We start from the raw sequence: 14,818 nt of genomic DNA on the forward strand, positions 1-14,818 counted from the left end.
CGAGAACAATTTATCGCATGTTTCACATTTGTAGGGTCTTTCGCCGGTATGCGTGCGGTAATGTGCAGTTAGAGTAGCAGCGCTACATAGAAATTTACCACATGTCTCGCATTTGTAGTTTGAGTGCTACATATGCGATCGATCGCGTGCTCTTAAAATGGGCGCTGTGCCTCCCGTAGGTTCGTTGGGTTGCCCGTGTGAGGCGTCCCGTCTGCTGGAAACCTTCCCACTGACACCGCTGGACACTTGCTGTTCTCTTCCTCCGGTTTCAGTAGCAATCCTGCAAGGATATGGACAATTTAGCTCAAGATATGGCCGACTTTTTTTGTGGGATGGCAAAAGCAGATTTTGACCCAATGAGAGTTTGACAAAGTAAGCGGTACCATAATGGTAAGGTGACTCGCCCAATTTGACCGCTATGTTCCTGCATTGGTATTTAGCGCTCGATTTGGGCTCCAGATTGTCAGAAATTGAACACTGGTGCTTTCAGTGCCCTGTGATGCTGAACTGTAAATTAAGAATTTTTCTCGTTCGAGATTCAAGCATAACAGAAGCCTTGCATTACCTAATACATCATGTACATACTACATGAAACAGGTGCAGGAGAGTAGAAATATCTCTCAGTGATGGTAAGTTAGAAAGCTAGCTGGTCCGAGTATTGAAAATGCAACTCCGCCTTCAACACGCTCACAAGGAGTATTCAGGCAATGGTCCAGAAACGTGCGCTCGGAAGTGAGACATTTGTCCTTGAAAAGACCGTTTTGCGTCGGCTAAAATAAGTCTCCGTTTCATGGCGCAGCTCTTAATGACCCGCTCCTGCGGCGAGCGTCGGCGGCGTAACCAAGCCAACGAGCACAACAGCGAAAGATGAAAGATTGAACGCGGAGAGGCAGAAGACGCGAGGCTTGAACGGTGGAGAGGCGGAGACCAATGACAGCTGCCCCTTCTGTGATACGAGCGCGCAAAACTGGTTTTTTTGTTGACCTGCCCGACTGCTCGTTTCGTACTAGCATCTGATCTCAGCCAGAGGGCTTATTTCGTGCGTGCTATAATCAGCTCGTCAGTTCGCGTCGGCTCTCGCTCAAGCTTGATTGGTTTGCTTCGTTTGATTGTCTTGGTTTGCGATTGTTTTGTAATTGGATTCTAAGCGCAACGCGAATTTTGTAGTATTTTATGTAAGCCAAGCAGCACCAGCTATTACACTGGGTCCGTCGATCAGTCACTTACAAAATCCATCGTGATTTACCTCTGCTATGTGTCTCTCACAAAATGTTTGACTCCATATATCGCGAAAGAAAAACACGTACAATGCTGCTCTGAAATTTTGCATTATGGGGTTTCCAAATTATCAGATAATTTTTCAGAGTCAAAGAGTAAAACAGTTCGGCAGCATGTTACACTCTTCTAACACCTGAAGACTAAGGCCTGCTGTACACGTGTTAATGTTTAAAGTTGTACAATCTCACGGGTCGGACATAGTGGGCCACAGTACGAAGTATATGTTTGGCACTGTAGGTTGACCTCCTCAACGTTGCATGAGAGAACCTAATGCAATACCTAAAGGTTGTTTTGTTTCTGTTTTCATTGACACATTTTTTTCGTCGTTTGTTTATTCGTTCGATGCTTCTTTCCTTCGTTCATATACATATATTCATCATTGCTCGCTTACGGAGGTATGAGACATTCCTGATTATGACATTTCTTTCTCACAGCACTAGAGCCGCATTTCCCGGGTATACGCCATTGCAATTAGTCACTTGAATATTTCGCTTTAAAATAAAGGCGAACTATTTGCTTTATTTCCGACATGGACTGACTGCCCGTCGGACATCACACGTCTTAACTGAAGTCCCACATTACGAATACGAAGAAAAACTCCTGTGTGCATATTTTCCTGCAGTGTTTGTATGGAGTCAATTGGTATTTGTCTTGCATTCGAACTGCACACCGTTGCGGCCGAATTTGCTACGTACAGGTACAGGAGAGAACTAATTTGCTACGTACAGGTACAGGAGAGAACTTGCCATTGCATTGCAAAAAGCACGAATGCCGACCTTTTTTTCCTAGTGTATCGATAGTGGGTAGAGAGCGCAGCAAATTGGAAAGAGAAATTAGCGAAGCGTTCCACATGAAAAAGTTGGGTCCGCATACTTGTGTGAGTGAACCTTCGGTTCATATCAATGATGAAGAACTGCAATTTCGAAATTTATCATGTCAATCCACTTATTGTCGCCTTTGTCGGGAAGGGGTGTGACTTCGCTTTTGCATACGCGTAGAGATTTTGTGGATAATTGACTACAAATCTTGTTATTGTTCTTGGGTGTATACACATGCGTGGCAGTGATTTGTGGAATGTTTTCACAATAAACTTCAATTGTAAGTCCAGCGTTGTCCTGTCTGTTTCTACTCCTTGTGCTCGCGTCCGTACTTGCTGGAAACCATTATACGTCCACAAATATGTAACTTTGTTCCTTGAGTTTCTCAACGCCTTCTTAAGTATATGACGAATCTTAAATGCAACAGCTTCGGTTCTGATATTATGACATTCCTTTAAATTCCACAAGCTTCAAAAGTGGTACAGGGTGTTGCCGAGCACATCCATTTCTCTCCAAATTTACCTAGGTAACGATAGCAATAGGGGCTTGTTGGTACGGCATATCTTATTTTGTTATAGCGCAAGCTTGACAAGGACAAAAGAAGGCACATCTGACACACACAGCGCTACTTTCAACAACAGGTTTATTTCTCGTTCTCGTCGCTATATATACACCCTCGACCCGTCATACACCACGTGTAACATTTTTGGAAAAATAAACAAATGATATAAACTGGGAACCACACGTAGGCAGTTTCTTGATTCACATATTCAAAGACATGTACACGTTCAACGCGAACAAAGATAATTCAGCTCTTTTGATGATAATGATATGGAAGTTTTACTGACGCATGCATCGCCGAATGTTGCTATGTGTCTGGCTTCTATTATCAAGCGCGTCATTTCACACCTGCTTCTACTCATGATCACTGTTTCTTTGAATCTTGGTTTGCACTTGCATCTCTGGCAATGGATGGCAAGAAAGCCGTCAGCGGCCACGTTGTTAAGTTTGTTACTATGTTCTCGTAGCCTGTCATTTATGCATCTACCTGTTTGACCGATGTAGGATTCTCCACAGCTGAGAGGAATACGGTATACCACGGCGGCGATACAATCAACGAATTTGTTTTTATGTTCTTTTTCGCATGCGCTACATGAGATTCTTTCCGGCCTTGTGGTTTTACAGAGGCTGACCAATTTATTAGGTGCCGAAAACACAACGTTAATGCCGCTCCTTCCAGCAATCTTCTTTATTCTATGGGAGAATCCGTGTATGTAGGGGATGACGGCAACCTTTCCTTTGTTCATGTCAGTGCTCGACACGTGCACCTGCTCCGAACTGCTTTGCTGCGCCTTCTTAAGCAGTCCTTCTGCGACTGACACAAGCACGTGGCTCGGGTAACCAGCGCATCTTAAACGCGAGGCTTGCCGTTCGAAGCTATCGTGCATCAGGTGTTGGCATGATTTTTTCAGTGCTTCACTGAAACACATCTTCGCGATTACCCTCTTCACAAGCTTTGTATGCGCGGAATGAAATGGTAGAAGTGGCTTACTTGCCCTAGGTTCGTAACACCAGCAGGTTTCGTTATCGGTGAGCACAAACTTAATGTCGAGGAATCTAATCCTCCCGTCACATGGCATTTCAAAGGTCACTTCTAGTGGATTTAGACAGTCACGAATAGTGGTAAAAACAGGAGCACATTCATTAGTAAAACAAGTAGATGAACAGTCAATTAAAACTAAAAAGTCGTCAACATATCTAAAAACTTTTACAACCTTAGACTCGTGAAGGCGCTGTGACAGGTCTCTGTCAAGTTTGGCTAAAAAGAGATTACTTAGCACTGGTGCTAGGCAAGAACCTATACACACTCCTTGTTTCTGCAGATACAGGGTACCTTTGTTCTCGATAAACGTAGATGACAAATAAAACCTAAGTAATTCTAAAAAATTGTCAATGGATGTACCTGCTTCCGTGCTAAACCTAACGGCACCATATGTATCTATGCAACTGTCAATACAGGTTAATAATTCTGATTGTGGCAGAGAATAATAAAGGTCTTTAACATCGGCAGAGAAGGCCTTTAACCGTTGATTTTCATGAGTTCTTACAAAATTTAAAACCTCCTCAGAACTCTTTGTCAGGAAAGGGTCACTGATGTCTAACAAGTTTAGTTTTTCTTGAAGGTACATGGCGACAGATTTCTGCCACGTGTCCCTCTCAGAAACTATCACCCTGAACGGTACACCTTCTTTGTGAGTCTTGGCGCTGAAAAATACTTCCAGACAATCCTTCTTGCTTTTTTTGATGCTGTTCATCACGCCTTGCAAATTCATCTTTTTACACAATTGTTTTGCTTTTGCTCTGACCTTATTGCAAGAGACGTCATTTCTTTCATTCAAAACTGCCGATATAGCATTTATAGCTTTCTCATTGAATTCTTCATGCGAAAAAACTGCGAAGCCACCTTCTTTATCAGCTGGCAACACACACAGATCATGCTGTAACAAGTATGATTCTACGTGTTTCACAGGTAATTTCTGACGTGGAGGCTTACAGCTTTTTAAGGCGTCGACACCTTCGGAGTTGATCCTCGTGCCCTCGTCCTCTGGAGCACGTCGGGAAACTTGACGCACAATGGATAAAAGTTCAGGTTTTTTCTTCGAGGGTTGCAGCGCAAACTTTGCCTCCCTGAACCTGTACGTGATGTCTTGGGGCTCGGACCAAAGTTTGCGCTGCAACCCTCGAAGAAAAAACCTGAACTTTTATCCATTGTGCGTCAAGTTTCCCGACGTGCTCCAGAGGACGAGGGCACGAGGATCAACTCCGAAGGTGTCGACGCCTTAAAAAGCTGTAAGCCTCCACGTCAGAAATTACCTGTGAAACACGTAGAATCATACTTGTTACAGCATGGTCTGTGTGTGTTGCCAGCTGATAAAGAAGGTGGCTTCGCAGTTTTTTCGCATGAAGAATTCAATGAGAAAACTATAAATGCTATATCGGCAGTTTTTAATGAAAGAAATGACGTCTCTTGCAATAAGGTCAGAGCAAAAGCAAAACAATTGTGTAAAAAGATGAATTTGCAAGGCATGATGAACAGCATCAAAAAAAGCAAGGATTGTCTGGAAGTATTTTTCAGCGCCAAGACTCACAAAGAAGGTGTACCGTTTAGGGTGATAGTTTGAGAGGGACACGTGGCAGAAATCTGTCGCCATGTACCTTCAAGAAAAACTAAACTTGTTAGACATCAGTGACCCTTTCCTGACAAAGAGTTCTGAGGAGGTTTTAAATTTTGTAAGAACTCATGAAAATCAACGGTTAAAAGCCTTCTCTGCCGATGTTAAAGACTTTTATTATTCTCTGCCACAATCAGAATTATTAACCTGTATTGACAGTTGCATAGATACATATGGTGCCGTTAGGTTTAGCACGGAAGCAGGTACATCCATTGACAATGTTTTAGAATTACTTAGCTTTTATTTGTCATCTACGTTTATCGAGAACAAAGGTACCCTGTATCTGCAGAAACAAGGAGTGTGTATAGGTTCTTGCCTAGCACCAGTGCTAAGTAATCTCTTTTTAGCCCAACTTGACAGAGACATGTCACAGCGCATTCACGAGTCTAAGGTTGTAAAAGTTTTTAGATATGTTGACGACATTTTAGTTTTAATTGACTGTTCATCTACTTGTTTTACTAATGAATGTGCTCCTGTTTTTACCACTATTCGTGACTGTCTAAATCCACTAGAGGTGACCTTTGAAATGCCATGTGACGGGAGGATTAGATTCCTCGACATTAAGTTTGTGCTCACCGATAACGAAACCTGCTGGTGTTACGAACCTAGGGCAAGTAAGCCACTTCTACCATTTCATTCCGCGCATACAAAGCTTGTGAAGAGGGGAATCGCGAAGATGTGTTTCAGTGAAGCACTGAAAAAATCATGCCAACACCTGATGCACGATAGCTTCGAACGGCAAGCCTCGCGTTTAAGATGCGCTGGTTACCCGAGCCACGTGCTTGTGTCAGTCGCAGAAGGACTGCTTAAGAAGGCGCAGCAAAGCAGTTCGGAGCAGGTGCACGTGTCGAGCACTGACATGAACAAAGGAAAGGTTGCAGTCATCCCCTACATACACGGATTCTCCCATAGAATAAAGAAGATTGCTGGAAGGAGCGGCATTAACGTTGTGTTTTCGGCACCTAATAAATTGGTCAGCCTCTGTAAAACCACAAGGCCGGAAAGAATCTCATGTAGCGCATGCGAAAAAGAACATAAAAACAAATTCGTTGATTGTATCGCCGCCGTGGTATACCGTATTCCTCTCAGCTGTGGAGAATCCTACATCGGTCAAACAGGTAGATGCATAAATGACAGGCTACGAGAACATAGTAACAAACTTAACAACGTGGCCGCTGACGGCTTTCTTGCCATCCATTGCCAGAGATGCAAGTGCAAACCAAGATTCAAAGAAACAGTGATCATGAGTAGAAGCAGGTGTGAAATGACGCGCTTGATAATAGAAGCCAGACACATAGCAACATTCGGCGATGCATGCGTCAGTAAAACTTCCATATCATTATCATCAAAAGAGCTGAATTCTCTTTGTTCGCGTTGAACGTGTACATGTCTTTGAATATGTGAATCAAGAAACTGCCTACGTGTGGTTCCCAGTTTATATCTTTTGTTTATTTTTCCAAAAATGTTACACGTGATGTATGACGGGTCGAGGGTGTATATATAGCGACGAGAACGAGAAATAAACCTGTTGTTGAAAGTAGCGCTGTGTGTGTTAGATGTGCCTTCTTTTGTCCTTGTCAAGCTTGCGCTATAACAAAATAAGATTTACCTCGGTAGTAGACCCTCAAGTAAAGGCTTTTGTTTACGCCGACAGCATATTGTCTAAACACCAGGTAATATTTGGCATTTAAGTCATCGGGACGTTTAGCCCTCGTGCAAATGCATCAGTGCAAGCCTAATTCTTGCAGTAATTTTACAGGAAAACAGGTAAACCCTGTTTCATTCATTTTATGAGCCTCGACTTTTATGAGCCTCGACTTTTATGAGCCTCGACTTTTACAATCTTTACATATTCCATAATGGGGAGCACACCTGCAAGTGTACCGCACATTGCGGCATGTTAACAGGACGGAAAATCGGGTGAGCCTGTATACCGTTGTGGTTGAGGCATCGGGTGTGCACACTTCCGTGTGGTGTCCGGTCGCGCGGTTGGAATCGTGAAGTTAGTCAAGGCCAGCCGCTCCGGCCGTACGCTCAAAACTGCTGATGCAGTACCTGTTTCAGCCATCACAGCTAGGCCTTCCAAGGAGAAATTACCGAGTAGGGGCATATTATTACACAGGTAGCCATCGCTGCCGTCTCCGAGTTGTTTTGCAACGGAACTTTTCTAAATGTGAACTTACCTGGCGCCATCTTCAAAACTGGCTGATGCTTCCTCCATGCCAGCGCGGCTTGTGTTGGGGCCTGCGTGATCAATGTTGCCGTTGAACCCCAGGTACTGGTAACATGTGCTCCCATTTTCAGTGACACCTTTATGGCATAAAATTATAGTTAAGGTGTTCATTCGCCGTTGTGCAAGGGTAATTCGTGGGAATGGATTTTCCATGCTTATGGTGCAAGGCAAGAAGCTTTTAGTGGTAGAGAAACTTTAATGCGGTGCTTTCATACGCAGTGCTTTATCTATGTCTCGAATGCATGCAAGAACTTCGTGCTGATGGGTAAACCATGCACGATCAAGCTTGTGTAGTGTTGGATTCTTCTAACGCTTATCACGCTTTACCTCAAACCACGGGCAGAACACGAGTGTGGTAAAAGTAAATAACAACATCTCGGTCCCTTGTGCGTGAAACCCTTGATCCTATATTTGCTGTGCTATCTAGTAATAAGCACATTAGATGCCTCAGAAAGTTCTTAGTTATTCTTTATCTTTTACGAGCAGCAGGCATAGCTCGACGCCGACGATGACCATGCAAAAGTGAGAGGACGCATTTCTACCGAGGGATTTAACATTGTTGTTTGGCGTATGCCCTTAATTTATTGGCCTTCAATGACCCAGGTGCGTAATCCAAATACGTACTCGTCTTTCAGAAAGTGGTCATCCGAACCCCTTTTGGCGAGTCTTGTATAGTGACGAACATAAGTACCGCTTGTAAGCACTGCAGGTTTCCCTGCTCATGACGAGCGCTAATTCGGCTGTCTTTAACAATGTTCCTGTGGTGGTCATCAATGGACTATAGAGCAGCTTTCAAAAAGTCGACTCACTGCGCATATATAAGAGTCGTATTGCAGAAAGTGCATTTGCTTGGAAGGAAATGAAGAATTAATTCATGGGGCAACATTTAACTAAACTATGCAACGGAAAGCCTCGAAGGAAGTTAGAAGTGTTGACTGTATGGATAGCGCTGCAAGTATCGTAGCTAGGTGCACGTATCCTATATAACGGCGCAGCAATTGCGTGAAACCTAAAGGAACACGCGAGAGACCTAAGAGGCGGAAATTACGGCATAAACTCTCAGGATGACCATCTACGCTACTGCAATTAGCATTGAAACTCCGTGGACACGTCGTACTTTTGGATGCACTTTTGTTTACGATATGAAGGGGGGGAGGGTTGAGGACGCTAAGAATGTTTATGGCATCATTGCACCCACATGTCTTAGTGCCTATGCCTTCGTATGCCTAAGAAAACATTAAACGCGGATTCCCAACCACCGGAACTAAAGATTCTAGTTGCATCTTTGACATCGAATGAACTACAGTGTGGTAGCAAAGGCGTAAATTAAAGAACTAATTTTTATTGTCTGTCATTCTCAACTTTATTAGTCGCACCATTAAAGTCGCACCGTTCGTGTCGCCTGCGAAATAGGTTGTGCGGATACTGGCTGTACGAATAATGGATGACGTATCCAAGGAAAGCCAATCACCTTACAAAAAAGTACATTCAATTTGGAAGACCGGTGTTCGGCATGGCGTAGATTTTCTTCATAACAAAGCTTTACAATATTGAAGTAGTGGCCCACTGGTTGTAAATCGTTCGGTAAAGTGATTGTTACTCTGCCATTACGAATAGTGTTTATGCTTCAGGTGCCCATAGCTGGGATATTTGGTATAGATTTATTGCAACACCGCAAACAAATACCCAACAATTGCATTTCATTATATATTTATAATTGCTTATGCTGCGGCTGTGGCTTGCTTCGTATGAAAGAACGAAGAGTTTCAATATAAGCTGTTGTGTGCTATAACGTCTACATTCGGCCGCAGCGGGATATGTCTGCTGCTCGTAACATGCTATTCATGAGCAATTTTCACACTCTGCCTAAAAAGTTCCAGCACTGTTAAAACATCTGAAACGCCGAAATAATTGCACACCACCCATGGCATTTGGATCAAAGCACTTGCTTTGTAAGCCATCGTTATCGGTTTAAGGGAAACATTTTCCTGATGTTACTAGGTCAAACCCACCGAGATCCAGCTTGGCAAATAGAATTGTAGACCAATAGTCACGCTATGATTCAATTTACGAGCTACTTATTCATTGCATGGAATGTACAGTCTCGGCTTCTGCCCTCATCATCTAGGAGCGTGCTTTATCTGCGCCCCGATACAAGAACACATTCATTGAAAAACTTCTACGGCATAGGTTATGTATGAATTTGGATATATTCAGATGAGCACGCATTTCTTACTGAGGACAGTTATCAGCTGGTTCATGCGGAAACAGTCTTGGCCGCGCAGGTAAAATGCATCTCTATACGCAATAAATGTACCGATTCCATTGTAACCGTAAGGGCTATTTGCCATGTTTGAGGGAAAGGCGAGGGACAATCGCCTACGTACCGTCGATGTTGCAAGTCTCATCGGTCGTGGGCGTGTGCTGCGTGTTCCTCGGGTAGCGCAAGGCGTCTTCGGAAATCCTACAAATAATAAAAAAAGTTGTCATACAGTTACTAGCTGTCACAAGGAAAAAAAGGGGTGGAATTGTATTTAATTTCTACCCGGGACTTCAAGCTATAGCACCCCATCGCGTGTGTGGAGTACAAGACTTATACATCAATGAAAAGTATTTTCTTCTGTAAGGATACGTTCGCTTCGTGTTCTGAAAAATTTTATCCTGAGGACTCAGTAGCTTACTTTGCGATGAACGTGGCAATATTTTCGCACCGACCTTGCTTAGACGCATCTTGACCTAAGAATGCCTTCGATTTCAAAGCTCAAGCTGGCTGTAAAAAAGACCCATTTTAGGTGGGAACAAATATACACCTGGTAAAGCCTATTATATGGTTCGTGTCTAAGGGTAACAGTATTCAATGAAAAAAATGACAAGTGGTAAAGCTCACGTTCTGTAGGCGCCCAATGTAGATGAAGCGCCCTGGGTACCGTCATGGGCAGTACTTGGTGTTGCTTTGGCCTTCATGCTTAAGTCAAGAGGCATGCATTCGTTGCTGCTTTCTTCAGCCATGGCTGATGTCTCGATGTCCTGTAACTGGCGTGTATTGTCGACTGCACGTTGTTGAATCACCGCGCATGCGCGCTCAATGCCAAAAAAAAAAGAACGGAAACTAATAAAACTTTTGTCACTTCGGTGTTTCGAGAAAAATGATACCGCATATCTGGAAAAAAACGAGACGTTTGAGCCCGCCACTAGCTTTACTCTAATGCACAAATTTTGGAATGGCAGCAGAGGGGCCCCGATTACCCATGCTATCTATCTGTCAAATCATTTAATAAAGCTCCCATACTACGAAAAAAAGTACGGTTATCGGATAATATCGCCACTTTTCTTTCATGCTGCTCTCAAAGTGGAATGCGCGTCTTGTTGGGAAGAAATTGTTGCTCGTGTAAGGGTTCGCAGAAACGCAAGAGGTATAGAAACTAAGGTAGCCCTAACTAGCGTATAATTACCAGATCTATGATGTTGGGCTGCTGAATACGGGGTCGCGGCATCGAATCCGTGTCATGGCGGCCGCGTTTGCATGTGTCCGAGATGCGGAAACACACGCGTACATAGATTTAGGAGCACGTTAGGGAAGTCCAGGTTGTCTAAATTAGAAAATAGTCTTGGCAGGTAAAACCCTTTAATTTTTTTTATAACCAGAGGCAACGATTCTGCAAACTGATGTGGCACTCTCTGGCTCGGTTTAAATGAAGCAGGTAGTTCTTCTCACCTGACGAGTGGCGCATGCTTTGTTCTGTTGCGCACAGATTCCAGTGCTGTCTTCGCTAACCGCTAGCAATGCAGAAATGAAACTGCTTCGCACTTGCCGCGGTTCTTTGCTAGCGAACAATCATGCGTCGTGCATAATCGTATCTCAGTACTCAGTACTCGTACTCAGTACTCGTATCTCAGTCATTGGATCCAGTTTTGTGTGATTTCTCTACAGTCGTAAATTACGTTTCACGCCCAGCATGCCGAGTGGTTGCTGTCATTAAACAAAATGCACTGTTTCCCACTCCGCACCTCGTACATTTGTGTTTTACAAGCCTTAATCAAATGTGGATGAAAAAGAACCAACTTCGAAACCTTTATAGCAGTTGCGAGTATGTAGCCCCAACAGGTAAGTAGAGTCAGCTTTCCCTGTGCTCTCGCTATGAGCTGATTCACTCTGCTGTTTTCGCCATCGTATGAAGTACAAGGGGGACAGTTGCCATAACCTCCTGCTTTCATTCGTTCGTGAAAATGGTTGCGGTACGAAAGGTTCCGCCGCTGAATACACGACTGCATACTGAGAAGAACTCGCAGAAAAGTAAAATTAAATTATGGGGTTTTACGTGCCAAAACCACTCTCTGATTATGAGGCGCGCCGTAGTGGAGGACTCTGGAAATTTAGACCACCAGGGGTTCTTTAACATGCACCTAAATACACGGCTGTTTTCGCATTTCGCCCACTTCGAAATGCGGCCGCCGTGGTCAGGATTCAATCCCGCGACCTCAGCAGGCTAACACTATAGCCACTGAGCAACCACGGCGAGTCGCAGAAAGATATGGCGTCGATGGTTTGTGAGCTTGTTCTACATCGCGCAGGCCTGAGTGTGCTATCTGTATTTGTTGTGGCTGTGCTAGTTGAAAATAGGGTATGCTGAGCATAACCAGGCGATGTTAACCCGCTGGTGGCTCAGACAACGTTAATTTATTGAAGTTAATTATGTGGGTTTTTGTTGCGTAAGCAAAGGTGAAACGTCTCGCCAACGGGGTGATTCAGCGCAATTGCAACATCAGTCTCTCAGAAGAGTAGCAGTCTACATACGCAATGCACTCAGTTCACAAAGAAAGCCCACAGATGCTCATTTGGTGACACATACAGAGTGCAGTAATTGATTTCTTCAAGAAAACAGACAGGTGGGCTAGTTAGTGGTGCCTAACTTCAGGCAAACCGCATAAAGGCATGTAGGACAACAAAGGTGGAGCGTTGTGTCTTTGTTCACTTCTGATGTCCTACTTGCCTTTCTGCGCGTTGCCTCAAGTAATTTATTCCTTGCTACTAGCACATACCTGTTATACTTCTGGTTTTTCATAGCTTTGGGAACCGACACACATGAGAGTGTGTAGCCTTCGTAGAGGAATATGTGCTCCAAATGCTAAACGGAAGGCCATATATTTCCGCGCCTATAATATTCAATGCTTTCTAAATTAATCTGTCAATAAACAATAATATCAAGTGCTAGCATGGCTGGACATTGTTCAGGTAATTACGCAATTCTAAGAAGTAAGTTTTTAACCTTTCGGACAACCAACAACGAATGAAATAAACGAATGAATTTCTTTTTTCCACATGACCAGAAATCAAACAAGTATAAATAAAGAAACATACATTCCCCCCATTAAAACGCAGCGCGCGTTTAAGCCACAGTGCTAGTGTACAGCCTTAGGAAACACGCCTTGATGGTTTTAAATACCCGTTCTTTCCTTCGTGTATTAATATATGGAATGGCCTTCCGCACTGCACTGTAACAGCACAACATGCTAGCCAATTATATACTCTATTATAATTGTATTACAGGCAACGGGATAATAAAGAAGTGATCATGCTTACTCTAATTCTGCGTATACGTGTTCATCCTCCCTGTAAATTGCTTTGTATTGTACAGTAAATTGTGTTGTAATTGTATTGCCGGTGTTAAATTTATCTTTTTACGTTTTTTCTTCTCCTGCAATGGTCCTCAAGTGAGGGCTGCAGTATCCCGATATAAAAATAAAAATAAAATAAAATAAAAACCTAATTTACGAAAGACATTTCCCACTGCGTGACACTGACTTGCATATACATTTATTTATACACTATCTTGCTCGAATAATGAAGGATAACAGTGTTTCTACATGTTTGCCACAATGTTTATGCTTGCTAAACGTGTTACACACAGTTTATGCAAACCTAGTTGACAAAATTTATTCGTTAACAAAGACAAACGCACTGCACCCAAAGTTGCCATTACGATGACCTGCCCGAAGCTAATAAAATATATAATGCGATAAACTTTCCCCAGCTTGCTCTTCAGGCTGCCACCATGCCAGGTACTGTATATCTGTCGTTTCTGATCAGAAAAAATTTTCCGTGCTTGGGTGTCGACAAAGTCTGCCCAGTACTTTGCGGTGTTTTTCCCCGTCTTGCTGCAATCATCATTCCTCGATGTCAAAGGTCTTTTGCGTCTATTGAATATCGATCATGGACCGATAACATTTAACACGAAAGCGTTAAGGGTGCCGTACATATGACAGAAAATCCGGTGTCGGCGTCCTGCGCCGGCGTCCCCGAGAGCTAAAATTATGGTATGGCGTAGAGCGTCGCAGGCGCATTGCGAAGACGTGGGATACTGCCCCACCTGCGGGAAGTCGTTTTTTTTTGCGCCACTTTCAATTTAAATAATTTATCATTTCTTTAATTCAAATAGTGCGCGAAATTTCTGGGAAAGATTCTGCGTGTGTGCGTATGTTTGTCAGCAACATTTGCCTTTCATTCCTTTCCCCCTTTTCTTCCTTGTCACAACATGCTGAAATATTATGCTATCGGCAACGTATGAGACGCCAACAGCGGAGTGCGTTTCCGAAGCTGAACATAAAAGTCTAGTGCGCGCCATCGGCCAGTCATCAGCATTGAGAAGAGGACACGTCTGGGTTGACCTCACCGGTCTATCATGCTGGTACTTCACTGCAAAATTTTCTCCACAACAGTTTCTTTTTAATTTCAAAGTGAGAAAACAGAAAATGAAAGAAAGCAGATGCAAAAATATAGCAGTTTAAGGCTAGCATCATCGCCTAATGCAGCAAGACTATGCGACGGCGCCCACATTTGTTTCAGTTGTGATTGGAACACGGGCTCAGCTGTTCGTGTTTCATTTGGCACAGATAGTACAGCAGCAACTAAAACAATGTGAGACAACACAGAAACCTTCCTCTTGGATAAGAGGTTTTCTTTTATTATTGACTAAGGTTCCGCTAAGGTGCAGGTAAATCGTAGGTATTTTCACCTTGCAGTGAGGGTAAGGAACACAATAGTAAGAACCGGGGGTCACGAATCCAACTCTCTATTGATCGAAACTGTGCCTACAAAACAAGTTTCACTTGGGCTGAATGATAGCACCGAGCGTATACGTCGATCGACTGAAAACTAATCTGCGGCTCAAGCGAGTCGGATATTTATAATTATTTGGTCGAAGATTCCAGACTAATCGAATGCAATCGAGCGCTTTCCAGTATGTGGAACACTATTC

At 43.4% G+C, this 14,818-nt stretch overlaps 1 protein-coding gene across 1 annotated transcript; it reads right to left on the reverse strand.

The window, feature by feature from the left end:
- On the reverse strand, positions 1-10,685 carry LOC135921381 (uncharacterized). Its single transcript, XM_070526081.1, has 4 exons — positions 10,450-10,685; positions 9,950-10,026; positions 7,513-7,573; positions 1-280 (listed from the first exon to the last, which is right to left on the reverse strand). The coding sequence occupies exons 1-4, from the start codon at positions 10,569-10,571 to the stop codon at positions 127-129; spliced, it is 414 nt and encodes a 137-aa protein (XP_070382182.1). The 5' UTR covers positions 10,572-10,685; the 3' UTR covers positions 1-126.
- Positions 10,686-14,818: the final 4,133 nt, after the last annotated feature.

The sequence above is a fragment of the Dermacentor albipictus genome, chromosome 9 (assembly GCF_038994185.2).
Source record: "Dermacentor albipictus isolate Rhodes 1998 colony chromosome 9, USDA_Dalb.pri_finalv2, whole genome shotgun sequence".
NCBI classification, from domain to species: Eukaryota; Metazoa; Arthropoda; class Arachnida; order Ixodida; family Ixodidae; genus Dermacentor; species Dermacentor albipictus.

Bases quoted from the DNA above. Each gene is read 5' to 3' on its own strand.
- LOC135921381 (XM_070526081.1), bottom strand. From the start codon at position 10,571: ATGGCTGAAGAAAGCAGCAACGAATGCATGCCTCTTGACTTAAGCATG. The intron at 7,574-9,949 runs GTACGTAGGCGA...TTGATCACGCAG, and splicing joins TGAGACTTGCAACATCGACG to GCCCCAACACAAGCCGCGCT. The intron at 281-7,512 runs GTAAGTTCACAT...ATATCCTTGCAG, and splicing joins AGTTTTGAAGATGGCGCCAG to GATTGCTACTGAAACCGGAG.